The sequence below is a fragment of the Anarhichas minor genome, unplaced genomic scaffold, assembly GCF_050575085.1.
Source record: "Anarhichas minor isolate MPS153535 unplaced genomic scaffold, ASM5057508v1 ptg000042l, whole genome shotgun sequence".
NCBI classification, from domain to species: domain Eukaryota; kingdom Metazoa; phylum Chordata; class Actinopteri; order Perciformes; family Anarhichadidae; genus Anarhichas; species Anarhichas minor.
The window spans coordinates 6,566,837-6,592,828 of record NW_027466488.1 but is presented as its reverse complement, the minus strand read 5'-3'; the positions used below and the strand labels follow the sequence as shown (position 1 = coordinate 6,592,828).

Sequence of the window (25,992 nt, the reverse complement as noted above, 5' to 3'; positions counted from 1 at the left end):
ACTTATAGCATTACTAGAAGTACATAAATTGTTGGGAAAAAACACTTAACGCAACACACTTTCTTTATATGCAACTGTTTCGGTAGCAAAAAAAAGTACCGCTGTTGTAATATGTCTGTTAGCATATTAGCATAATGTTGCTACGGAAGTAGAAAACAGCGCTGTCAAAACTGCAGCACGCAGTCGTACTCTCTCCAGTCAGTCTCTGTGAGAGGTGAAGGTACCGTCGCAGTGAGATCCTCCAGCCTGTTAGCTGTCACTATGGCGCGTGTTGAGACATCATCCAACAGGCCCTACCACCTGGTTATCTTCGGAGCCTCTGGGTTCACGGGACAGTTTGTGGTGGAGGAGGTGGCCCGTACTGTGTCCGAGGGTCCGAAAGGGAACCTGAAGTGGGCCGTGGCAGGCCGGAGCAAGCAGAAGCTGGAAAAAGTTCTGGAGCAGGCCGCCGGAGTACTCAGTATGTATTTAAACGATCACATTTGTTGTGCACGTTGAAGCAGATTGCTTCTAGAACTGACGGTCCTGCAACAGGGATAGCGTCTCAATTATTCTGTTCAACGTATGTCCTATGTAAGGATGTTGTATTTGGTGCGACTGCGCCTTTTATCTGATATTTCAAGTACTTTTGTATTTCTAAAGCAACGGGTAATTGCTTAACTCCGGACGACTAATCTGTCTAAGGTGGGCTCGCTGATAGTGATACGTTTAACATAAGGTACAAAGTACAAGCGAGGCTGCGACAAAAAGGAACCTTTTTATTTACACTATTTTTATTAAGGATCGAAATTGAGTCATTGAAGTAATTTGGTTGATTGATATATCTATTTTAAGCCTAAAAATGCCAACAAAGCACATCTCAATTATCCTATTAGGGTACATTTTGATGTCTTTGCGTGGTTTTCTGTTTGACCTAGTCTATTTATTCAGTTTACAAAAACAGGAAATTCTCCCTTTTTGAAAAGCTGTACCCTGCAAACATTTTGCCTTTTGCTTTATAAATAACTTTAATGATTGATTGATCAATTTTGAAAATACGTAGCTATTCACTTTCTGTTGATTAACTAATCGACTAATTGGTGAGTAATTTTAGCTCTAAAAACAGAAATATTATTCACCTCATTGCGATTAATTTGTGGACTGTGTAACAAATATTTAGGGAACATATTTAGTATGCCAGTAGTTTTCCAGTTTGATCATTTGTATCCACGCAACACTCTAAACATGGAAAATAAAGTCTGTCACTAGATCAACACCGGAGAGCTATTCTGCTGTCATGATAGGAATGTGAGTTTCCAGAGGATTAGAAAGTTATTCTGTTGTCTCCTCGGGGAGTGCACAACAGCTGATGGAACAAACCTGCTCACTGTACACTCCTCTTCCATGACAGCACACACAGCCCGACAAGCCTTTCAGTTAACACTGAAAACTGCAGTTTGTCTGTTTAAACTGAAATTTGCCTTTTCTCCCAAAGAGTTACAGTGGCACATTTTAAAACGGCTTATATGGTTTTAACAACTCCTTTCTTTTTTCTTTTTTTGGCCACTTATGTTTGGCAAATACAGTACAATTGAAATGTTACTGGTTTGAAATACTTGACGACACATTTCATCCAACACAGACATTATTCCTCCTTTATTTTACTAATTTTCACACCTGGGAATCATGAATGTTTTTATTTATGAGGGCTATGATAGAAACTGAGAATTGTATAGCAAACATTTGGTTCTAAATATGCTATCGCACTTAAGAGCCTATCCTTACAAAGTGCGTGTGTGCGTGTGTCTGCAGGTAAGCCCGAGCTCAGGTCAGAGGTGGACATTATCGTGGCAGATGTCGAGGAACCAGACTCCCTGGCAGCCATGTGCAAACAGGCTGTAATTGTTCTGAACTGTGTGGGGCCTGTAAGTAGACGCCTGGGATTGTTCTTCTTCAGCACACAGAACCTGCTCCGTCACATGACACAAACTTTTTTTTCTCACATCATCTCACAACATTGGCATGTTGGCGTCTCCCATCTCCTCAACATAGCTCTGTTTCTCACTCTCTCTCTCTCTCTCACACACACACACACACAGACGCAGACAGAGCAGCCTTCATTTACACAATGAGGGCTACTGACTTGCAGGACACAATAAGTCGTATTGTATTAAAGTCAGAAGGAAAAGAGGTTTTCCAGAACAGGGTCTTGTTCTTCCACTGCAGTAACCACCACTGTTTCTCACAGCAGCACTTTGCCAGCTTGGTTAAAACTGAGGCACAAAGTTTAAGTCAAAAAGAGTTGTTGTTCTGTTCAGTGTGAGTGTTTTATGTTGACAATACAAAGCCATGTATGTAAAAAAATGATAAATCTATTACCAGGATGAAAAAGACCACACAGTATTCTGTAAACCACACCTCTTGCATAATAGTCTCAGGAACAAGGATGGTCAAATAGGGAGACTACCTTGCTCTGCAAGTCGGTCTGTGTAGTAATACTTGAGTCAGCCGTGTACCAACAGTCAACCAAAGGAAGATTACTGTTAAAGAACACAAACAGAAAGCCGACTCATAGGAATCACATATCTCTGATATGAAAGGCAAGAAACTGATTTTGACCGTTCTATGACGTGGTTACCCAAGACATTATAGATAAAAGCTGAGATTGAGAAACGTTTCTTTAAGTTCTTGGTATGTCAGTGTCACTGCATGCATGCGATACAAATTGCTTCTCTGATACCAGATATGTGCTGCATAAACATATAATCAATTAAGTCAATGTAGGCTGATCAACTTTTGCAGGTTTTCTTCATCAGAAATAAGTGTCTTCCTCTGTATGTGAGGAGACGTGTTCATCTACAAGCTCTCCAGACCAACATGAGCTGTAGTTGATCGATCATCAACCAAAGTAGGAGAGAAAGGAGGAAAAAGTGGACCAGTGCATTGATCCCTGTGTGTCTGTGTGTGTCTGTGTGTGTCTGTGTGTGTGTGTGTGTGTGTGTGTGTGTGTGTAGTACAGGTTCTATGGCGAGCCAGTGGTCAAAGCCTGTGTGGAGAATGGAGCCCACCATATTGACATCAGTGGAGAGCCTCAGGTATGCTCATAGTGCTGTGTGCACAACATTAATCATTACATACTGTAAGATCGTTGTAGGTAGAAAAGACAACTATCGGTTAGTTTAGTAATCAAGTATTCTACTGTTTATTCCATTCATTCTATTGAATGAAATATATACGTTTGCTTTTTATTTTAAAGAGAAATGGTAAACATACAAAGAAGAAAATAAGACGGGTCTCTCAAAATGAACTGTTTGGATTTCTAAAAAAAAAAATGTAATTGTTAAAATTGCATACAATAATATCTGTCAAAACTAAACCCATTTAGTGCCTTAAGTGTCATATTACATTGTGGGGTTTTAATGGAACATTTGAATGCAAACAAATAAATTAAAAGATAATTTAAAATTACTTTCTAAAAAGGTTAAACTCTTATGGGCTACTAAATATAACTTTCAATACTCAAACACATGCATTTAAAAACGTATAGTGTAGATTAGACACATTTGAGTTACTGACCTTTACACTATTCATTTTACCAAATAACTTTGACTTTAATCAAATTGCTAAATAAGAATTTGAATCTTCTGTCTCTCCCTGCATGTTGTAAGTGGACCCTACATGGATCTAATCCTGCAGATGTCTTAACATTCAGCTTGTGTGTTTGACTTAAATGGGAGACGTGCTGCATTTCATGCTGTAGCCTCTTAGAGAAAATAATCTCTCACTTTGCCGCATGACGGCAGTTTTCCCTCGCTGTCAGATGCCGGTCTTTGTAATGCAGCGTGTATCAGTCGCAGCTCCTTCAGGTTCTCTGAGAGCTACACAAAATATCCCACCACCCCCACCACTCAACGGGACAAACTTCACCATAGCTTCATGCTCATCAAAAACAGTTGAATTTAATACATTATAGAACATTACTTTTACATTGCTTTTCCACATTTGTGTGTGTTTCTGTCTGTATTCAGTTTCTGGAGGGCATGCAGTTGAACTACAGCAGCCAGGCAGCTGAGAAAGGTGTGTACATCATAGGCAGCTGTGGATTCGACTCCATACCTGCGGACATGGGAGTCCTCTACACCAGGGACCAGTTCAAAGGTACGTATATACTGATGTGCTCACAAACACACATGAACAATGACCCCCCCCCCCCCCCCCCCCCCCCCCCATCTGAGACGGACATGCAGCGGTCCACTCACACTCTTTCTGCTGCTAATAATTCATTCATTGTCATATTATTCTCTGCTAAGACATGGTGTATATGTGTTCACCCACAGGAACGCTGACTGCAGTGGAGAGCTTCCTGACTGTCGGCTCAGGCGATGATGTACGTAACTGCATTACCCACAAGTCCAAGCAATGAACCAGCTTGTTGTTGTTCCTTGATTACCCACTTTCCTCCTCATCTTCTCCTAATCTCAAATGTGACTTGTTTTGTCTTTGTTTATGGTCTCCTCCTTATTTTTTTGCTCTCTTTTTCCTCCACATTTTCTCCCTTTGTATACGTTTGTCTTCCTCTATCAGGGCGCATGTATCCATGATGGCACGTGGCAGTCGGCTATCTACGGCTTTTCCGACGGCCAGAAGCTCCAGAGTCTCAGGAGGAAGTTTAATCACAAACCTCTCCCTGCTGTTGGCTCTAAGCTTAAACGCAGGTACGTAGAGGAGGAAAATAAAATCTTTTACCTTTTCTTAATGGCGCATCCACAGCCAGTTTGTTAAAGTTGGTGAATCAATATTATGTAGTACATAGTATGTTTACATTCAAACATAAATGTAGGCTCATCTACACATTTGAAAAGCCCTTTTGGAGCCAGTATGTCATTCCTGGAGACCTTTGTTGTATCCTAATCAGTCATGAGAGGGTGGGTTCACAATCGTTCAAGTCTTTCTTAAACAACAGCAGTGGACAAACTATAAAGCCTCAAACATATCTTTGGTATTTTGGTTACAATTTGTAATAATATTGGTGGATAATCCTCTTTCCACATTAGTACCAGTGTCTGGTACAGAGTTAAATCCCACCTTCCTTCAATACACGCAACAGCATGTTCTGAAGTTGGACTAGGTTTTCATGCTGTTGAAAGTATTGTGTTTTCTCAGAGTGTATTTCTTTGCGTTTGTGTATTTGTAGGGGAAATGTGTTCTTCAGTAATGAGATCCAGCAGTATACGGTGCCGTTCATGGGCTCCGATCCCTCCGTTGTGAAGAGAACTCAGCGCTTTCTGGTGGAGGAACATCAGGAAAAGCCGGTCAGCCTTTATTTTCTGTGTTTATTTCTAATCATTCACTTGTATAGCGATAATGATAATTCTTAATAGCCTTCTTGTAGAAAAGCATCATGGAGACCCTACTGTGTCTAATTTCAGTTTAAGTTTCACAGATGTGACCTTTTAGGTTTTTGGGCAAAGCTGGTTTTAAAATACACTAATCAGGATTTATGTGGAAAAGTTGGGATTAGTGGCAAACATCCTGCTTTCTTGTTCCATTTTCTTTATTTTACTTGTGTAGACTGTATGACATAGGTTTGGACAGGATGTTTTGATCAGAGATGACTAATACAAAGAAAATCATCCCCCCCTGTTCTTCTCAATATTATTAGTTTTTACTTCGGACCGTAAGAGTCATTGCGGCGTGCAGGGACACTACCTCAACCGTCTTGTTTTCAGGACAAGATGGCACCATTATGGAAACGGTGTGTTTATTACTGCCTCCATGTTTGTCGAGCATTAAATACAACTTGTATTTACTTCAGGTTCAGTATGGAGCGTATGCAGGAATAGGAGGTATCGCCAACATCGTCAAGCTGATGTTTGCTGGCATGATGTTCTGGATCTTAGTCAAGTTCAGCTTTGGACGCGATCTACTCATCAAGGTAAACAAACATGGCGCGAACTGACTTTAACTGAATATCCTACTATTGAAACTAAAAAGTCTGAGTACACATACTGTGTGCTGGGAGATGGTTACATGCTTATGTCTGTCTGTTGTTTGCACTCTCCTTCTCAGCACCCAGAGTTCTTCTCCTTTGGACTCTTCTCCAAGGCCGGACCAACTAGAAAGCAGGTAAAGTGCTGTCCAGAAAATACGGTTCATACTATTAGTTAATGCTCTTCTGTGGGTCCATTTAGTTTGGATGGTAACGTATGCTGAAAAGAAGATGCTCTGTATTGAGAGATGTGTATGTGTGTGTCCATGTTTGTATTAGATGGAGGCGTCATCCTTCCAGTTTGCTTTCTATGGAGAGGGCTACACAGAGGGACAGGACCCCTCCCTGGGGAAACCGAACGGCAAGATCCGCACACTGGTTCAGGGACCAGGTAACTGGAAATCTTAGTAGAATAGTAGGTTTTGTACTTGATGTGACAGAGATACTTGAGTTTCCCTCCTAAAACGGTTTGGCTTGAAATATTTTAAACCCTCCACGAATGCAGGAATGAAGTTGTGACAACATAGCAGTAATATGAACATCAACCATGTTTGTTGGTTTGATTTGCATAATAACCAGCCTGACTAGAAACAAGTACCCAGTCTGGCCTGTTCAACACCATCCTTGTGTGTTGTGGTTATTCTATTGTCTTTTTCGTATTACTCAGAATGTGGATATGTGGCCACGCCCATCGCCATGGTACAGGCTGCTCTAACAATCCTCAACGAACCCACAGCCTTGCCCAAAATGTAAGTTCTCACATCTACTGCCTGACCTGGAAATTAATTTACACCCAAATACAAATACAGCACACAACATGATCTACTTAAGGAACAGTGTGTAGCATTGGGGGGGGGGGGGGTATATTGGGAGCAGGTCCTCTGAACAGAGTACAGTCTAGTGTTTAAACATCCATGTAATGTAAGAATGTCACTTGTTAAAATTCATGACTCTTGGGTATGAAACTCTTTTCTTTTTTTTATCCTTCTTTTCCAGGGGAGGAGTTTATACTCCAGGAGCTGCTTTTGCAAAAACCACACTGACGGACCGCCTCAACAAACACGGCATCCAGTTTTCTGTCATCTAAAGTTTGGCCTCCCCCTGATGCCATACTCCAGGTTTTCTCAGCACTTACTAATATGCATAATAACAGCTGGAAAGTCATCCCGAGCACCTTGACTAGAGATGGAGTGCACTTTCAGATTAACCTATTTTTGGTGGTACTTTCTGCATTTATCTTTTTCATTTGGTCAGAAACTTGCCAGTCTCCCTTTGGCTTGACTGTACTATTAACCCTCTGCTTGTAAGACAAATGGCACAGCTGCAGCAGCATTTTCTAGCCAAGGACAGTAAAATAACTGTTTTGTGTAACTGGGTTTAACATGGCTGTCCACGAACATAATTGCAAATGAAAGGAGGATTTTGTCCAGGTTCACTTTATCATATCTGTACCTTTCATCATACCAAAGATTTATTTGTAACATTTTGTGCAGACAAAATTTAAATTAAGATCAGTGTATTCATAAAATGATACTGTATCCACATCATCTGGATGAAAATAAACTCCTCAGTTGCTTCATGTTGTAGTCTATATGCCATTAACCTGCACACGACGCCCCGTTATTAAATGGCAACAGTATAGCCGGCTGATGGCTTCATAGTATAAAATGTAAAGATCGTGGACATTATTTCCCATGGCAGGATTGAGGATTAGTAAAGTTGGTTGAATCAGTGCTAGAGATGTAGCAAACTGTATCAAAAGTGTCAGCTGTAACTACTATTCAACTTCTAGAATCTTTTTAAGTGTTGTCCTTTTGATATGCGGTAGCTTCATATACACAAGTACACTAACCAGGTAGCTGTATGTGTCAGAATAGACACTTGCTGTGTGTGTGTGCACGTACACGCTTGCCTTTCCTGGCCTGTTGGCTCAAAATATCTGCTAGCTTTGTTTTGATAGTTAATATTTGGACTATCACGAAATCATTCTGCTTTCTTTGATCCTTTTTTTGTGTAGCTGAATGTTGCAATAGTTCACCTATCCAGTTGTTTGCTTTTGAGCCTTGTCAGAAAATGCATCCAGTTGTTTGTGCACAAAACGGCATGAGTTACTCCATGAGCCTGACGGATCCCCTCTGCTGTTTTGTTCACAAGTGTGTAGAAGGTTTGAGGTTTTTTTTTTTTATCTGAAGAAGCTTGTCGCTGCTGTGGACTGGAATTGTTTCATCCACAAAGTGATGCTGTTGATCCCAGTGCTTGTTTTTCATGTTCGAGCGTTATGTGCACGTGACGAGAAATGTTTTGGGGGTTTTGTTTTGGTGTGCTTTGCTTTGGATGGGCCTCATAAATAAAACCAACTCTGCTCAGAGAAAGAAGTCTTTTGTCTTTCATGTTCAAAAGCTTTCCAGAACTTTTGTGTTGTACATTTAATTCAATGTCTTGGGGCGCTCTCATAGCCTCGGGGTTGGAGCATGAGCCATGAACCACGCCGGCCCTAATTCAAGTCTGACCTTTCCCCATGTCTCATTTCCTTTCATTGTTCTGTTATCTCTATAATAAAAGGCATAAACATGCTAGAGAGCGCTGGCCTGAAGATTAGTCAAATACCTTTTTTTAATTTATTGTAGATTTACAGTGAAACAATTCCTTTGACCATTTGTTAGACTTAAGAGCTCAGACTTTGTATTTGTTGATGGAAATGCAATTGGAAAAACAACTCAGTCCATGTAACTGGAGATGTGCGTTTGTGTGAAAGCGGGACAAAAACACCAACATGGGTGTCACCGGTGATCATTTGCCTTCATAATGGGGTAGTGAAATCCCTCGTCACTGTATCGTCGTGGGATGAAAAGCTGTGTTCCTGACTTAATTTCATGGACTTTTAGATCGTTTTGTTTAGTGTATGTAATAGAATAAATGTAGTTGGTCAAAGCATAATATCTCATCCATCCAGATAATGACGGTGAAATCCTATCTTTTGCCGCCAATACCGCCACCTCTTCTATGACCGTCATTAGATGACCTAAATAAGATTAGTTCATAATGCTCTACAAACCGTTATCTTAACCTAAAAGAGCTGACCTGCAGTGTTAGTCTCCATGGTGTCAGCTGCTATAACCATTTCACAATTGTAAACAAAGTATCCAAAAGTAGTTTATTTCCTGTTGCAGTCAGGGAATATGACATCAGCTTCAAATATTTATTCATAAAAATAGTTATCTCCTGTACAAAACAGACAGCAAATTGTTCATGACTAAAATAACATTAAGCTCAGGAGGGAGAATCATTTTCCCCACACTTTCTTGGCAGAGTCCTTTATTAAACTGATTTGTATCGTTGATTTTAGCTCCTACTTTACGCTTCACCTCACATGCACTTTTTATATACAGTATGTAAACAGTGCTGGCCTGATGAGCAGCGGTTATCTACCATAAGGAGACATACTTGCCCTCATGGCTCTATATGTATGTGATCTAGTTCACAAGGCAGAGTCACCTCCGTTCCTCTCCTGCTGTATAATGTCTTGACAACTGCTTTCAAAATAACTGTACTATGTTTGCCGTTTGATCCGCCTTCAACTCCACATAGTTTGTTGTTCATATGGTGTCTTGGTTCAGCAGCTGATGAGAGTAGATGACATCTTCATAGTGGTATTTCTCTGCTATCGCCATGATGGAGTCATTGCACCGGATTCTACTCAAAATCTGCAACACTTCAACCACAGAAGACCTACAGGAGACAGCGGCAGTGATTAGAGAGTTGTTATAAATGTATATAGGAAAGTCATTAAATTGGCACTAAACAAATTGTCAATTTTTTTGTCACTGCAGACGTCATATGAGGCAATAGGGAGTCAACTTTTATGTCCAACTGCTGTTGCATCATCTTGTAACCACAAACATGCAGGCGCTTTGAGTAAATCAAAGTATCAAAAGAAGGATTATGGATTTTAGCAGTTACTAAGCTGTTTAAAGGTAAACTTAACGACATGATACATTAAGAAATAAGTCTTTTTTTTCTTATTTCACTGTGACAAAGTTGAACTTACAGCAATTTCTAAAAGCAAAACGAAAACGTGTTATTTTTATTACTTGGTGTTTGGATCTTCAGGAGAATGCTGTTTGCAGATGGTATGAACTTCCTGAACAAGATGGTTTCTGAAATTCTGGAGCTGAGGCAAACATTCATTCTCTCCTTTGAACCAAGAGAGCGGCAAACTATCTCCGATCTGTAGAGAGGGAGACAGAGAGCGAAGTCGTGGGAGGTTAAGCAAAAAAATAAAAGCGTGAGGGACAGAGGACAAACAACCAGATCAAGTGTAGAGACAAGTGCACAGACTCTAAAAATACACTCATTCCAAATTTAAAATGTAAACACCTTTGTGCATGCATGTACAGCATTGTTGTACAGTGTCTGACTGCACATGGTGATCATCAGGTATCGGTTCAGCAGTTTGTCCAACATCAGTTCCTTCAAAGCAGACTCAGGAAGCAGCAAATCCCATTTTCCCATGTTACCTAGCAGCTAATACAAACACAAAACAGTGATTAACAAACAGCAGCCTGGAACTCCCCACTTGGAGAGGCTGAAACAATATAAAGCACACAAGTCTTTTAAAACAGAATCTGTGAGAGAGCAGTACTTTGACGGCCGTCCAGAACTGTTGATCCCTGAAGCGACACTGAGGAGACAACCTGTCTTCTAGGAACCTGAGTAGAAAAACAAAACAGCATGTAAAACAGATTGAAAATACCACAGAACGTCATAAAGTACTTTGAGTTAAAGGTTATTGATCGACAATTTTATCTAATGATTAAGCAGAAACATGTCACATTTGAGTCTTTTCTGTATAATGGGAAAAGGGACTTCTTCGTCGTAAACAAGGAAAACACGTGTAATGTAGAAACTGAAAGAAGTAAGGAGTAAGGAGATGCTGACTTTTTGGTGTACAGAGGGATGAAGACATCTTCATCTACGCAGCTCCTCAGTCGACCGATCACAGCCTCTTTGAATACCTGCATGGGACATAAATACACACAAACATGTTCATATAATATGTATTTGACAAAGCAGTTTGTCGTCTCTTTTCCATGCATCTGACACCACATCTCCGTTCTCCATATGCCTGCTCACCAAAAGATTGCGCTGCGCCCCATAAGAGCAGTTAACGTTATGGAAGTGATTAGGATTGAGATATTAAAGATAAGATAATAATGTTAAACGGAATACGATGCAGTGATATTGTTGCAACAAACACAGGGACTTTTGAAAAGGAGCCGTGGTTTCAATAGAGGAGACGTTGCTAATAAATTGATGGTATTGTAAATAAAATGTTCACACTCTTATTACTGTTCATGCACGTAACTTTAATGGTTTTGCAGGTTTTACAGAAAGCTTAAAGGTTCCATTAGTTCAATGCTCAGTCAGACGCCTCCTCCTGACTGATCTCAAGTATCCACGATTGGACTATATGAGAATAGAAACCATCGCCCATCCCTATTAACATTAAAAATTAACTAAAATAGCAAAGCAGGAGGATTTCTGTGTTGACAATTATGCGTCAGTCAGTGTTTACTTCACCTTGACCGGTTTACTTTGCTCTCCTTCAAAGATGGAATAGTCCTCCTTCAGTCTGTGACAAACATCCGATAGACAGACTGACTGACGGCGGGACATGGGATCCCACACCAGCTCCACATAGGCTAAGCAAAGACAGAGCGAGAAAAAGAAGAAGTGACGTTTCTGTCGTTTGACACGTCTATGATGTCAAACAAACTGATCCGGAGGTCAAGGATAAAGTGTTGAGGGATTGTTCAAATATGATAAATCCTTTCAATCTTTAAGTTGTGGAGAAGCACCCTGAGCTATAAATCAAACAGCCTTTCTCCATTGCTACGTGCGCTTTTGCTTGCATTTGAACATATGACACTTATTGCAATAAGGCTAATTGTATGAGTGGTGGATAAGTACAAGTGTGTGAAAGAAATAGGGAAAAGTCACATAACATACGTGAGTGAGTGAGTTACCTGTTATTTTGGGTAGGACCGTCTTTTCTATGACATTAGACAGCGTCTGTCTGTCTGTGTGCTCCAGCTCCTCGTGGCCATGACCGTGACAGAAGGTCTCAACAGCTGTGAACCACGGGAGGTTTTCAAAGTCCCCAATACCGTCCTGGCACATACAAATAACATTGGACACATAACGCCATTAGTTGTGTTATGGCATCTGTGTGCATGTATGAGCTAGTCTCTGTGTATGTGTCCTCCGTGTACCTTTAGTGGGTTCCAGGCCAGTAAGTTATGTCTGATGATGGGGTTCAACAACTTGGGCAGACAGAGAGAGATGTAGGCGCTGTGGTAAGAGTCAGAGTAAGACCCTCTCCATTCTTCAAATCGGGACAGAATCCTCTTAACGTCGCAGAAATCGTTCTGGACGTCAGAAAACACAGCCTCGGATCTCGACAGGATATCAGCTGGAGAGGGAAGGAAGGCGGGTCAGACAAAAGCAAACAAGCTGGACCTCTGCTTTCTTCTACTTAGGATTTTTAATATGAAAAGTGAACGAAAGACAAAAGCAAAAGCAAAAAGAGAAAAGATAAAGTTGCAGTATGTAGAGTACAGAACAGTGCAGCTGTTTAAATAAAACACGGGTCTATAGGTTGAAGCTTTCACCTATTGTCTTCTGCAGCTGCTCCTCCTCCTCAGCTGAGGGCTGTGTGTCTTCAGGTATATCAGCATCTTGTTCGGCTTCAACACTAGAGGCTACCTCGCTGCAACATGTCAGACAAATATCATACAAATTAAAACTATAAAAAGATATTGTTGTTAAACTTTATTTAAAGACGAGACGATGGTGAGATTCAGGCCTGACAAACTGTGCTACTATCATGCATACAGTTAGCGGTTTGCAGGTTGGCTCTCATAAAGGCTGCGACTGACCCAAACATCACAAATGAGCAGTCAGGACGACTCGGAGGAGCAAAGCTCTTAATCGTTCAACCTGTGTTTCATCAGATCATGATAATATAAAATCTAATGTGACATAAGTTTGACGAGATGAAATGCTCGATATAATCTGGTGACTAAAGGGACATTTAACCAAGACTACACAAAAAAAATAGCTGAACAAATTAAGAGATAAAACATTTTGACTAAAAGTTGATTAGAATGTAAAGACTTTTGGTCAACTCAAATTAGACCAGAGGTATGAAGGATAAAAATGACTAAAATGTGACTGAAACTAAAAAGCATTTTTGTGTGAAGAATAAAACTAAGACTGAATCTAAAATAGCTGCCAAAAAAAAACACTGATACAAATATCTGTGAAAGGGCAGTGATGCACATGAGCATTTCTTATCTTGAAAGATATTATTTTTATTACACTCACCCTTGAGTTTCTGATATAGTGGTGGAGATGTTGCTCTGCTCATCTGTGCTATCTAAAAAAAAAAAATGGATAAAAAAAACCCAGTTAATTTGAATCTTCCTTCCGGAGACTATTGTGAGACTTATTATACAGAGACAGTTACAGACACATTGTACAGATACATAAATGCACATATAGTTACTCACAGCTGAGGTCAGCCTGCTCCTTGATCCTCTGTTGTCTCTGTGCTAACAGCTCATCCATCTGCTCAGACAACAGAGAGTGCAACTCCAGTTCCAGTGAGTTGATCTCAATAACCTGTCGACAATCAACACATTATCCCCAGTCAGCATATTATCGTCATCCGTCTTCAGAAGGGAGGTATTTCTGCAGCTTCCAGTTGATCCAGCTGTTCAATACCAGCTGTTCAATACAATTCAATGATAGTTGACAGCGGACAATAACTGAACAGATGTACTCGTCTCTGACCTTCTCCCGTAGACACTCCACCAGGTTGTGGACATAGAGGGTCATGTCCCTGTAGAACCTCAGCTGTCTCTCTGAGGAACTTTCCTCCAGAGACTCGGCGGAGGTTTTAGCGCTCTCAACATCGCTCTCCATCCTCCTCAGCTCTGCCTGCCGTGCTCTGTGCACCTCCTTCAGAGAGTCTAGTCTAGAAAGAAAGAAAGAACAAAAAAAATCAGAAAGAGGTGTCGTGTGACGTAAGGAGTTCACGAGTATTTGTTTGATTACAATACATGTATTGTTTGGCAATGTGGAAGAATCACTTCAACATGTATTGGAAAATATTGTTACCCTTTTTATTGTTAAATATTACAATATTAAGGCATATCAGACCAACATTTCTTGAATGTTATCTCTATAATGTCTAATTTATGATGTGGTGCGACATTGAGGCAAATAAAGCTGGTGGACACTTACTTTCCAGTGATCCTCTTCTTGACCATTGAGATACTGATGTGAGCAAGAGTTGGGATTTTGACTCCTGACGATCTCTTCTTTTGTCGTCCTCTGACTCGCCGGCTGCTGCTGTTGCTGTAACTGCTGGACTCACTGCCAGATGGGCTCTGAGGGGAAGAAAACAGGATAAAGAATGTCAAAGTTGCAGTACTGAGGGTAACAGCTGGTACACTAGCAGATGGCTTGAGTCTTCAGAAAGAGACTATTCTGCCATTAGAGAGCAGCCAATTTTACACTAAATGAGACAAGAGTTCAACACAGAAAGAGCGAGACGCAGACAAATGACACTAGAAAGAGAGAACGGAAGAAAATTATCAAGAAAATTGGGAAGAAGAGTAAGAGGGCTGCCTCAATGTCTTCCTACCTGTCCTCCTGGCCGTCTTTTCACTCCCTTCTCAATTTGTGTCTCCTCCCAAAGTTCCTGCTCTTCTCCATCAGTTCCTGAGCGACTGCAATCACTTTCTCCTAGATTACACACAAAAACATACGAAATAGTACACTTCACATCCCCACAATTTGGTGCAAAAGCAAGCAAAGCTTTTCAGGCAGCCAGCCCATCATAATGTCATTTTAGTGTAGTTACGTTGCTACTATAGTTTTTACAGTTGTACTAATTCAAACGCTCGTAGATTAAAAAAATGTCGTCACAACATCAAATTCCATGTTAAGATAGTTATCACCAATGTATTCATTTCTCCCGGCCTCTCATACCGAGTTTCTCTGCAATCCTCTCTCTAATGCTCTTCAGTCTTGGGGCGAACTCGATTCTTCTCTCATGATCATCTGGCTCCTCATCATCATCAGCAGCAACTCTTTCCTCCTCATCTTCCCGGTTGTAGTGCTCTGGGGTGCTACCAGCGGAGCTGTGGCCATCTCTACCCAGGGAAATGAATTCTTTCTGGGCTCGAGTGGCGTGACGCTGCCGCTGCCGCCTGGCTGCCTTGATCTCTTCAGCATTAGGGATAACGACTGTAAAGACACATCGAGAGACAATTAAGTCCAGGAATACACAAGGATGTATGGTATGACAAACACAGATCCAACTGTTGACACACTCATACACACACACTAATACCAAACATACCAGATGCAGGTATACAGCAAGCGGGATACCACATACCAATTATCATAAGCAATAACAGCAGCAAGTCAGTCGTAAAAGAAATACCATCTGATGAGGGCACATGAGCACGCAGCGACCGGCAGTGAGAGTTTGGCATCCTCGTGGTTTTGTTGTTTTGTTTTGAATGTCTTTACGTGTCCTTTCTTAAATGAATCGTTTGAGTGTCGTTATGATCGAGTGCTCCTAGTGCTGCTAATCTAATCTACAATGGATCTTCTATATCCTGCCGCTTTGTGGATCTTGTTACATCTACTGCTTGCCTGCGACGTCAACGCGGCTGTCTCCGGTGAAAGGACACAGTACACCAGAGATGTGCTGCTGCAACTGAACTTTGCGAGTTTAGCTCGCGTGACAGATGTCACGTTACAGTTACCGGACTTTATTCTGAGCGATTCTCATGAAACCTGTGGTGCAACGAGGGATAAGAAGAGGAAGCGGGTTAAACGAGGAGGCGTCAAACTACGCTTGAGGGAACCGCGGCTCACCCGGATTCCTCTGCCCTCGGTGATCATGGGGAACGTCCAGTCCCTGAGGAACAAAGTGGACGAACTCCAAGGAAATGTTCGTTTTCAGGACTTCAGAGACTGCTGCGTCATGGCCTTCACTGAGACATGGCTCACTGAGCGCGACCAGGACACCGACCTGTCCATTGACTGTTTTGGAGCTCCATTTCGTTTGGATCGAAAGGCTGAAGTGACGAGGAAAACTCTAGGTGGCGGGGTATGTTTATATTTTAACAAACGATACTGCAGCTCTGTGACTGTCACAGAACGCATCTGTACGCCAGATGTCGAACTTGTATCTGTATCGTTGCGTCCTTTCTACCTGCCCCGCGAGTTTCCATAACAACAGTGTACATCTGCCTCCAGCACTGTCTTTGATGTAGTGCAAAAACTGCAGTCGACTTCACCTGATGCACCAAACTTCATATTGGGTGATTTTAACCATGTCTCCCTTAAAAAGACACTCATAAACTTTTATCAATACGTCTCCTGTCCAACCAGGCAGGATAAGTCCAGCATACAGAAAAATAAACTCGCTTTTAAACAAGGAGTAGCCTCTGATCTGCATATAGCTACCAAAGAGCTGAAAATAGAAATTTGAAAAGCAAAACAGAAATATAAAACTGAACTAGAGAAGAAGATGGCTGCAAACAACCTTGGCTCCGCCTGGTGTAGCATGAAAACTATAGCAGGCCTCGGGAATCCAAAGAACAGCAGTCATGTCACTTTGGATGGCTTTAATTCAGATACTGAGTTTGCCAATGCCCTCAATATATTCGTTTTGATACATTGGATTTTAGTAATGAAATTCAGGAACTGAACTACAAACTGGAAGACAATCAGCACTTTGACATAGACCAAAAGGATGTGGAAAAGGCCTTCCTTTCAACAAGAGTGAATAAGAGTCATGGACCTGACAACATCTGTGGTCGTTTACTTAAATCTTGTGCTGAACGGAGTCCTGTATTCCACTACTGTTTTAATAAGTCTTTACAGACACAGCATGTACCTACGGTCTGGAAGGATGCTGTGGTAGTCCCTGTTCCCAAATCCAGTTGCCCCAAAAGTCTAAATGATTTTAGACCGGTTGCTCTCACATCAATTTTAATGAAAACTTTTGAAAAACTGGTAAGGTCAGAAATTTGAAGGAAAACTGAGCAAGCACTTGATCCCATGCAGTTTGCTTATAGGCCACACAGAGGAGTAGAAGATGCCACAGCCACTTTGTTTAATTTACTCTTTAAACACTTGGAGGGAAATGGATCTCATGTTAGATTTCTATTTGTTGATTTTAACCAGTAGGCGTTTAGAACAATTTGACTTAAGTCACAATCTTGTGGGCTGGATTCTTGACTTTTTAACTAATAGGACACAAAGAGTGAGGGTAAAAGGAATTCTGTCTGACCAAGTTTGCTCCTCCACTGGCTCCCCACAAGGATGTGTGCTTTCGCCCCTATTATTCATCCTCTACACAAATGTGTCAAAGCAGGTATGGAAATAGGACCGTCTTAAAGTATGCAGATGACTCTGTTATTGTTAGTCGGCTCCAGGACAATGAGACCAGCCACAGCCCGGTCATCGACGACTTTGTGAAGTGGCGTGAGGAGTCCTATCTTCAATTAAACATATCTAAAAACAAAGATATGATAATTGATTTTAGAAGACATGCCCACACACATGAAGTAATATCCATTCAGGGTCAGACAGTGGAATGTGTACAATCTTACAAATATCTTGGGACAATTATCGACTCAAAACTGAACTTTGAAGCAAACTGTGTAGCCGTGTTCAAAAAGGGGCACCAGCGTTTGTTTTGTTTGAGGAAACTGTCCTATTTCCACATTGACAAAACCATGATGACCTTATTTTATTGTGCTTTTATTGAATCGATTTTATCCTTTTCTTTGGTGTTATGGTTTGGAAACCTATCTTTAAATAACAGAAACTCTCTGCATCACATTGTGAAATGGTCTAGCAGGCTGATTGGTGAGTCACAGCTTAACCCAGAGTCCCTGTACACCAGACTGTTACAACGGATAACCGGCTCCATTTTAAAGGACGACTCCCACCCTTTGCACAGGGAGTTTCAGCTTCTTCCTTCTAGACGGATGTATATAGTCCCACGGTGTAGAACAAAGCGGTATAAACACAGCTTTGTTCCAGCAGCCATCACTCAGGTGAACAAATTATAGCAACAGTACCAGATACTATAGAAGCAACGTTTGTGTACTTATTTATTTGATTTATTTAGTGATTGACTGATTTGTAACCTTGTGTACTTTTATCATGTTTGTCTTGTTGTCTGTGCTGATTGTAATGTGCGTCGAGATGGATGCCTCGCCTTCTACTGCAAACCAAGTCTACCTACGGGTACAAATAAAAGTAACCTGAACATCAGAGACACATTGCATTATACATTATTGCATTATACTCTCAGAACAAGGTCTGATAACGCCGTATCAACCCAATGATAAAGCCAGGTTGTATGTTTGTCTACACTTGGAGGTGGGCCGAGGATGACGATGTCAGAGTGGAGGGAGTATTGTAAAATGGATGTACAGTAATAAATGTTACAAGAGATCAATAAACAGGCAGCAAGTAGCAACATTTCTTTGTGTGTTTAATCTACTAATGCAGATCCCCTCTGAACAAAGATCTAAGCGGACTTCTTCACCTCTTTGAGTCTGTCAGAACAACACTTCTGTGGAGAACACCCACAAAAACACATACTTGGTTTAGTTGGTATAGAAGGAGAGCAGCTGGAATCTGAGGATGAGGCAGCTGAGAGAGAACTGAGGTCACTGAGATCACTTTCATCGTCGTCATCATCATTACGGTGTACATCATGATCTTGCCTGGAAGAAGTAGAAGTTGCGGCACCTCCACCTGCTGGGGCTGGGAGAGAGGAGAGGCAAGCGTGAAAAAATGTAAAGTATGATTATGTTTGCCAACATTATCACATTATTATCTAGATAAATACTGAATTAAGGTGAAATTCTTCAATGACTAAGATGTCGTGTGTTGGCTGACACTCATAAAACATTTTCAACAGGTAAGAGTTTTGAATCGGCACCTTTTCTAAATCAATATATCTGTACTCTAGACAAAATCTTCCTCGTCTAAGCTATAATGCTCCCCCCCCACTCCCTTTTTACACAAATTCTTAAAAAGTTATTTGTCAAATTAAACCAAATCCTGTATTTCATCAGGGTATATAACCGGTTAATCTGATTGGTATTATAATATGTAGTCTGCTATCATTTAAATAAATGACGTAGACAAAATATTAGAGACATCAGACTGCATTATTGTTAGCTAGGAGTACTTAAAAAGCTGGTGCCTGACATGTATTTAGTGTTGATGTACTGTATCTATAGATCTGTGTATGTAATGCAGCATCTATCAGTGTGTCATGAGTGTGTCTAGTGTGAACCAGTCAGGCTCTTACCTGTGCTGGTGTTGGCAGCTGAAGCGTCCTTCCTCCTCACTTTGAACAGCACAGCTTTATCAGAGGACTTCTTCACTCTGAATGTTGGTTCCTCAGCTGAGACAGTAAAAACAAAAATCAGAGATCCATGAGCACGAAACTGCTGCTGACAGAGAGTGAGGAAGAGAACAATCCTATGCCAACACATAATCGTATTGTTGGCATTAAATGTATTGTGTTAATACTATCTATATGCTTTTTGGTGTTATCAATATGACACAAAACAATACATCATAATGCAAATGTGGGGTCCATCTTTGAAACCATTGCTATCAAGACGCCATATTTACACTTATTTACCTTCTTTGTCGTCAGAGAAACTGAGGATGGAGTTTGTTTTCTTCTTAAACCCATCTTTGTCTTTGTTCCTCTCTTCTCTTTCTTCTCTTTCTTCTCTTTCTTCTGTCACTTCCGACGTCTCCCCGTCTTCTCCGTCACTGCTGTCCGACTTGGGAGGCGTCGTTTCCCGCTTGGAGCTGCAGCTAATGCCGCGGCCCTGGGCCGGTTTGGACGGCTTATTTACGGCAGCAGCAGCTTTCTCATGTTCCTCTTCATCTCCTCTGTTCGCCTGCTCGCCCTCCTCGTCGCTGGACTTCTCTTTTCTCTGTCGAAAGTTCCTCCTTGGTTTTTTGTTGAACATGTTCGTGCTACTGCTACATGGAGGCAGGCTAACTAGTTTGCTGCTGGCGCTGAACCGCGTTACGTTACGTCAAAAACAGTTCGACAAAGTCGCAAAACCTAACGTAAAGCAGCCGCAATGCACTATAGGCGGTGTACTCTGCATATATTGCCTACTCAAACTGTAAAGAACATTTAGCCAACTTTCAATTCATTTGACATCATTCCGACTTTAAATGACATTACCAGTTAACACATTTTCATAAATTAACATTAGTAAACTGCAACATAGGCTTACTATTTACCAGCTACGCCATCCTTATCGGGACCGCCTCCTCTTAAGTAGGAATAATAATCAGCACACATTAATAATGTATGGATGTTGGCCATACATGGAGATTATCTAGGGTAAACGTCAGCCAAAATCAGGTGATTTGAGGAATAAGAGTATCTGTCCTTATAGCGACATATGACACTTTGTAGGTGAAGTTAAATGAAGCCGACAGGACATCAAATGAGAGAATACATGACTAGTTCTTCCGTATCTCTCTCCCATCGGCTCTCCCATCATTTGTTCTCCCTCCCATCTGTTCTTGTGTTCCTCCCTGTCGCTCTCTCTCTCTCCTCCCACTCGGTGGACGGTCAGACGTTAACAGCCACCGATCACTAGTCGTCAGCCATGTTGTTGGTGTGACACACCGAGCTGTCAGCAACAGGTTTTTCTACTCTTGAGCAACAAGGACTGCTAAACTTTTAACATTTCTTCCATAACACTGCTCTCCTTGGACGACAACGCTTCACAGTGTCCGGGGACACCGTCCAGAAGTAGTGGATGATAACTTCAGAAGCTCGGAAGTTGATGTTTTGTGGCCGTTGTGAGAGAGGTACGCAAGCGAGACTGCTTGTCTAAGCAAGAGTCTAAGTTTAATATTGTTATTTTAATGTTTCCCTAGATTGATTTTAGTTTCCGCATACGCTTTTTGGACTATGTGCAGTTCCGTTTGTTCATTTTTTGTTAAGTTTGTCTTCTTTGATTCAGTGAAAATCTACCCTTGAAGGTGATGCTACTCAGATGTGAGGTTAGCTATAGCTAAGTTATGATTTCATCAGATGTTTGGTGTGGTCGATAACTATACACAGGCAGTTTATTGGTGCCTCTGTAAAGTTTGTTAAGTCTCAGTCTCCTAAATCCCTCTCGGTTCAAACGAGTTGAGCAGGTTGCATTGCAGGCAGGCAGGTCTGTTGGTGACAAGTGATCCGGGAATGTTCCTCTATCAGTGTGTCGTTCATACAGATTGAGGTTCAAGTCACTTTGAGGTTGTTAATAAAGCAATCTGTGGTTCCCATTAGAGAAGCAGTGCTCGGTTATCGTATTTTGAAAATGTGACTGATTTTGGGTTGTCCCATAGTGGGTCTCTTGTTGTCTTAAGTGGCATAATCGGAGCCACCAGTGAATAAGCATAACTTCTAACATCATTAAAATACAAGCAACACAAAACATTGTAGGAATGCACAATACTAATCTCTTTTGTCAGTATTTAAAAAAATACAATGATGTACTGGGTTTTATTTTGTTGTAATACCACCAGTGGAGTTTACTACTATATTGGTGAGGCTTACTGCTGACACCCAACAATGCTAATGTGTCACCCAATTTAGACTCATTAAGTCTGCCTGACAGCATTTACTCAGGGAAATGAGCACAAATGACCTAATGTTAGAAGAAGTAAAACAAATGCAACATTTTTCTGTACAACATCTTAATTTTATTTCATTCTGCATTTTCGTACGCAGCACGCTGATGCTTAAAAAGCTGTGCTGTCAAATGCAGCCGCACACAATTAATGCACCATCGACATTAGCAGGTGTGATGTTGACGTCCATTCCAATACAAGTGTTATGGTGAGATATGCTGACTGAAATGATGTAGCCTTTCAATATTTATGCGACCGTGGAGCAATTTTATTACAGTGTTTCCTTAGTATTGGTTTAGAGACACAGAGAGAATGGATGTTCCAGTACAGTGGCAGGATAATGATTCAGTTGGATGGGCCTGATGGGAGATGATGCCACCAGTATTCAAGCCAGCAAAACATTGCAGTGGCCCCAATGGTGTTGGTATTATTATGTTTGCGTTCGGTTGAGTGTGGTTGTGTGTTATTGCTTTGACACACACACAGTGATGTGTTTACAGTATAGCTAAGAACAGACATTGAAGCCTTGTTCAGCTGCTTTTATGCAGCTGAACAAGGCTTTCTTTATTCTTCTCCACTTTACTGTAATTGTGTTATTCTTGAATGACAGAGTAATTAAAACTGCCCAACCTGGTTTTGATCTCCATGTTCACAAACTTCCCATTGGCAGAATTATCCTCAAGGTAATTAATGGCTGCCAGCTGAGCTTCACCTCAGGCCTTTCTGTGGAGGGAAAGGTCAGGGTTGCTGTTAACATTATTATAACAGTGGTAATATTATCAGTATGGTTATAAGCTGAATTGCTGAATTGTTTTCTTCCTCACTGTCATGAGATCATCACCACTGTTTGCAGCATTACAATAACACCTCTGGGTGGATCCAGTATTGGTTTGGTAGGGTATTTATTCAGCAGATGTAAGGTTTAACCAGCCGTTTAACTCCTCCTCCTCAATATCTTCATTAAAGATTCAGTCAAGATGATAAAGAGGAAACACACACACACACGCAGTACTACCAGAAGTATCCTGTCGTAACCCTTGTTCCCGTATAAAACATCAATCTATCAGAGTACTCTTACCAGTCCTGTCATATCCTTCTGATATATGAACATATCAGGGTGGGTCAAAGCAGACTGAAGGAGGGAGAGGCATGCCTTGCCTCTTAAGAAAACAGAACACAGCAGCGTTGCAAACAATGTTAATCAAACCAAATCTGAAACACTCTAAATGGCCTTTGCAGCACTTTCTCGGTGTATGAACGCAACTGGTGGACTGGGGTGTTTACGGCGGAGTAGACGGGTACCTTGTGTGGGAAGCAGACAGAAAAAAATAATGACACAAAAGAGGAGTGGGGAGTGAGTGATAATGGATAGCCAAAGGACTAGCATGGGTAACTCTATTGTACATAGAAACAAACACACACAGAGAGGGAAAGAGTCATCGGGATGGAGATGATATCATTGGCGTGAGGTCAGCGAGGTGGCTGAAAGTCGATTTCATAGAATGACAGTCTGCTTGTTTCTGAACAGAGTAGTGATGAGGACAGGTCAGGGTCACACAACTGGAAGAGTATAGAGTTAAGGGCAGAGGGACAGATAAAGATATACGATGACACACGAGGAGAGAGAGGAAAAAAAGGACTGTCCAAAAGATAAACAGGGAATGAGGAAGTGGAGGGATTAAGAGAGGAGAAAAGGTTTATTGTAAAACATCCTTTCCTTAGTCATTGAATTCTGAATTTACTTCTGTCAATGTAAAAGCGTCTACTTGGCAGCAAGGTGCCATATAGGAAGTGCACATTAGACAGCATAAGGGACAAACAGACAGACATGCAGGGTTCAAAGCTGCTCCTGAAGCAGCTAATGTCAGGGCCAGCCGGGCTATTTATCCAACAGTTTTCAGTGTTGTATAAACTAACGGAGAGACAGAAACGACCCAGTCTTTCAGCAGGAACCAAAGCAGAACTGAAGGAGGTGAGGTCTGAGCAACATAACCAAGCCATAAATGAAGAGAAACACCACACTCTGAGGCAGTGTGGTGTTTCTCTTCATTTATGGCTTCTTCTTTTTTACCGCCACACTCAGGTCAGGCGTTAATTCAGCATTAAGTGGTTCACATTGACTTTGAAAAATAGTTCAACACAATCAACCTTTAGACCAACAAAAATGTGCAAGCTGAAAGACGTTTGCAAATTTCCTTTGTTGTTAATGAACGGCCATGCACTCGTGCTAATTAAAAGGGACCGCACAGCATTGCTTTGGACCAACAAGCCCTTTTCACAAAAGACATTTTGATTTGATATAGCAGGAAAACCACAAGTGTGATTAATAATACTGCACATCCTTTAGCTGTACTAGGTTCAGAGCCATGCTACTGTGTATTGTGGCTCACAAACGAGGCTTACTGATGCACTTAAAGGGAACAGAATCATCGTTAGCGGTATTGATGACACCTGTGCTGGTCTGATAGTCTTCTCACCTCTTCTGTGCACAGTTGGACCACCTTTACACCTGGTTTTAACATGTGATTTGTGTAGGATACATTACCTGGGTAACAACATCTGATCTGGGTTTTATAAACACATTGTCTTAATTCTGCCCGTATTGTGATTTTATTCTAAATATGCAAATTAGGCAGAGCTGGTGGACAACAAACATGATGTATCTCAGGTCAAGGCAACAAAGCCACAGTTATTATGGGACTACTGTGCATCTGTGGGCACCAGGATGGATTTACACAATTTCAACATTGGCCCAGACCTTTAAAAGTAAGAAAACACAGTGCAAGAATTATCAAACTGTACTCTACAGATCTAACATAAGGACCCCTCCAAGATTGTATTTAGTAAAACAGAAATCCCCAAAATGGACTGCAAAAAAACATGTATTTATTTGATATTGTGCATCCCCATACTGTAAATTCAATGCAGCGTCACACAATGGTATTGCTAGAGCTGGATGGAAATCAAAAGCTTGCTTGCAGTTGCCATTCTCTATTCATTACAAGGATGTAGTGTCCTCTCTATACAGTATGTTTTGAAATGGTTTTCTCAGCTTAAGAAAAATGCTCAGCCAATTTGATGATGACAAACCCTTGTGTGAAAAATGAAAACTGTGTAGTCTGTAAATGTATAACTTAAGTCTCCCTTTCTATGGTGCCGACTGTAACGCTATCGAAACAGTGCATCAGGCTTTCATTCCTGTCGCCTGCAGTCTGCTTTACAGCCTTGTTTTTAAGAGGTCCTGCAGCACAGGCGAAGTGAACCCTCAAAGGATTTGCATGAGGTTTGCAAAGCTGAATCTATCATTGTAGTCAGTCACTTCTGCCAACCAAGTCAGTAGTTCAGTCGGTCAGTTGGTCAGTCAGGTGAAATCAGACTCTTCTATGTCTCTCTGGAAACAGTAAACCTTAAAGCCGACAGTCCACTGCTATCTTTCATTTATTCATCATTCCTACAGTGTGACATTACCAGAGATCACACTCCATGACTAGAGCCGGACCAATACTGAATGACTGATGATGTTGACTGATGTCAGCTTATCACTCGTGTCTTGTTTTGACATATAGGTAAATTGGTCAATATGCACAAAAAGTTCTTGAAACTGTATTAAGACTTGATACAGTTTGTCTGGAAAACTCCACTGTTTACTACGCAACACCTGAGATGTCAATCTGAATCTGTTGAGATTAACATGTTTGTTATTTAAGTATTTAAAAAGTGTAAAGTGTGTGTTTTAGTACATTCAAACAAATCAGTCGGGCTCTATATTCCACATGTTGGTAACAGTGTCGTGCAGAAAATAGTTTTAGGCCAGAATTATGTATTAACTGAGTTCATGGCTGTGGTATTTTTCCAGCTAAATAATACATATACTTAACTAAATGGTAACCTGACTTCTTTTTTGCAGTCTTGCTATATCTGTGTTGGGACTGCTGCAAACCTGACTTCCAAATGAATACATTCTTAATCTATATGTACACAGTCATAGACTGCAAACAAAGGATGAGGGCAGAATGAAGTGGGGATAAAGTACAGGAGGACTTGACCCAGGTGGAGTGAAGTGGGAGAGCGACAGATGGCATGCAGTGGATTAGCCCTCCCTTGCAGTTTTCTGCCCTTGTGAGAGCATCAATAACACCCCGTCCACAAAAACGACTCACTTTTCCTCTCCCCCTCTCATTCTGTCTCTCTTTATCTCATTCATGTGCACATATCAGCAGACAAAATCGGTGATCAGCCATCTAGCTTCCTAA

General features: G+C 41.2%; 3 protein-coding genes across 4 annotated transcripts in view; 2 read left to right on the top strand and 1 right to left on the bottom strand.

Annotated features, from left to right (window-relative positions):
- Positions 1 to 155: 155 nt before the first annotated feature.
- Positions 156 to 8,343, top strand: LOC142969956 (saccharopine dehydrogenase-like oxidoreductase). The gene is made up of 12 exons (XM_076110089.1): positions 156 to 460; positions 1,792 to 1,904; positions 2,994 to 3,074; positions 4,008 to 4,137; positions 4,317 to 4,366; positions 4,564 to 4,694; positions 5,174 to 5,291; positions 5,795 to 5,914; positions 6,049 to 6,105; positions 6,248 to 6,359; positions 6,636 to 6,717; positions 6,965 to 8,343. The coding sequence occupies exons 1-12, from the start codon at positions 262 to 264 to the stop codon at positions 7,053 to 7,055; spliced, it is 1,284 nt and encodes a 427-aa protein (XP_075966204.1). The 5' UTR covers positions 156 to 261; the 3' UTR covers positions 7,056 to 8,343.
- A 765-nt stretch (positions 8,344 to 9,108) lies between these two features.
- Positions 9,109 to 20,161, bottom strand: gcfc2 (GC-rich sequence DNA-binding factor 2). The gene is made up of 18 exons (XM_076110087.1): positions 19,728 to 20,161; positions 19,389 to 19,484; positions 18,671 to 18,835; positions 15,026 to 15,283; positions 14,679 to 14,779; positions 14,276 to 14,421; positions 13,823 to 14,006; positions 13,540 to 13,651; positions 13,355 to 13,406; positions 12,640 to 12,737; positions 12,241 to 12,440; positions 11,995 to 12,139; positions 11,549 to 11,670; positions 10,907 to 10,983; positions 10,611 to 10,677; positions 10,346 to 10,492; positions 10,060 to 10,196; positions 9,109 to 9,697 (listed from the first exon to the last, which is right to left on the bottom strand). Exons 1-18 carry the CDS (start codon positions 20,065 to 20,067, stop codon positions 9,565 to 9,567), a joined length of 2,580 nt encoding a protein of 859 aa, XP_075966202.1. The 5' UTR covers positions 20,068 to 20,161; the 3' UTR covers positions 9,109 to 9,564.
- A 534-nt stretch (positions 20,162 to 20,695) lies between these two features.
- Positions 20,696 to 25,992, top strand: part of itsn2b (intersectin 2b) — a 29,092-nt gene continuing 23,795 nt past the window's right edge. The window contains exon 1 of one of the 2 annotated variants that reach the window (XM_076110085.1): positions 20,696 to 20,929. The gene's annotated coding sequence lies outside the window, so the exon portion shown is untranslated. The remainder of the gene's footprint in view (positions 20,930 to 25,992) is intronic. The other variant, XM_076110086.1, reaches the window with a different exon arrangement.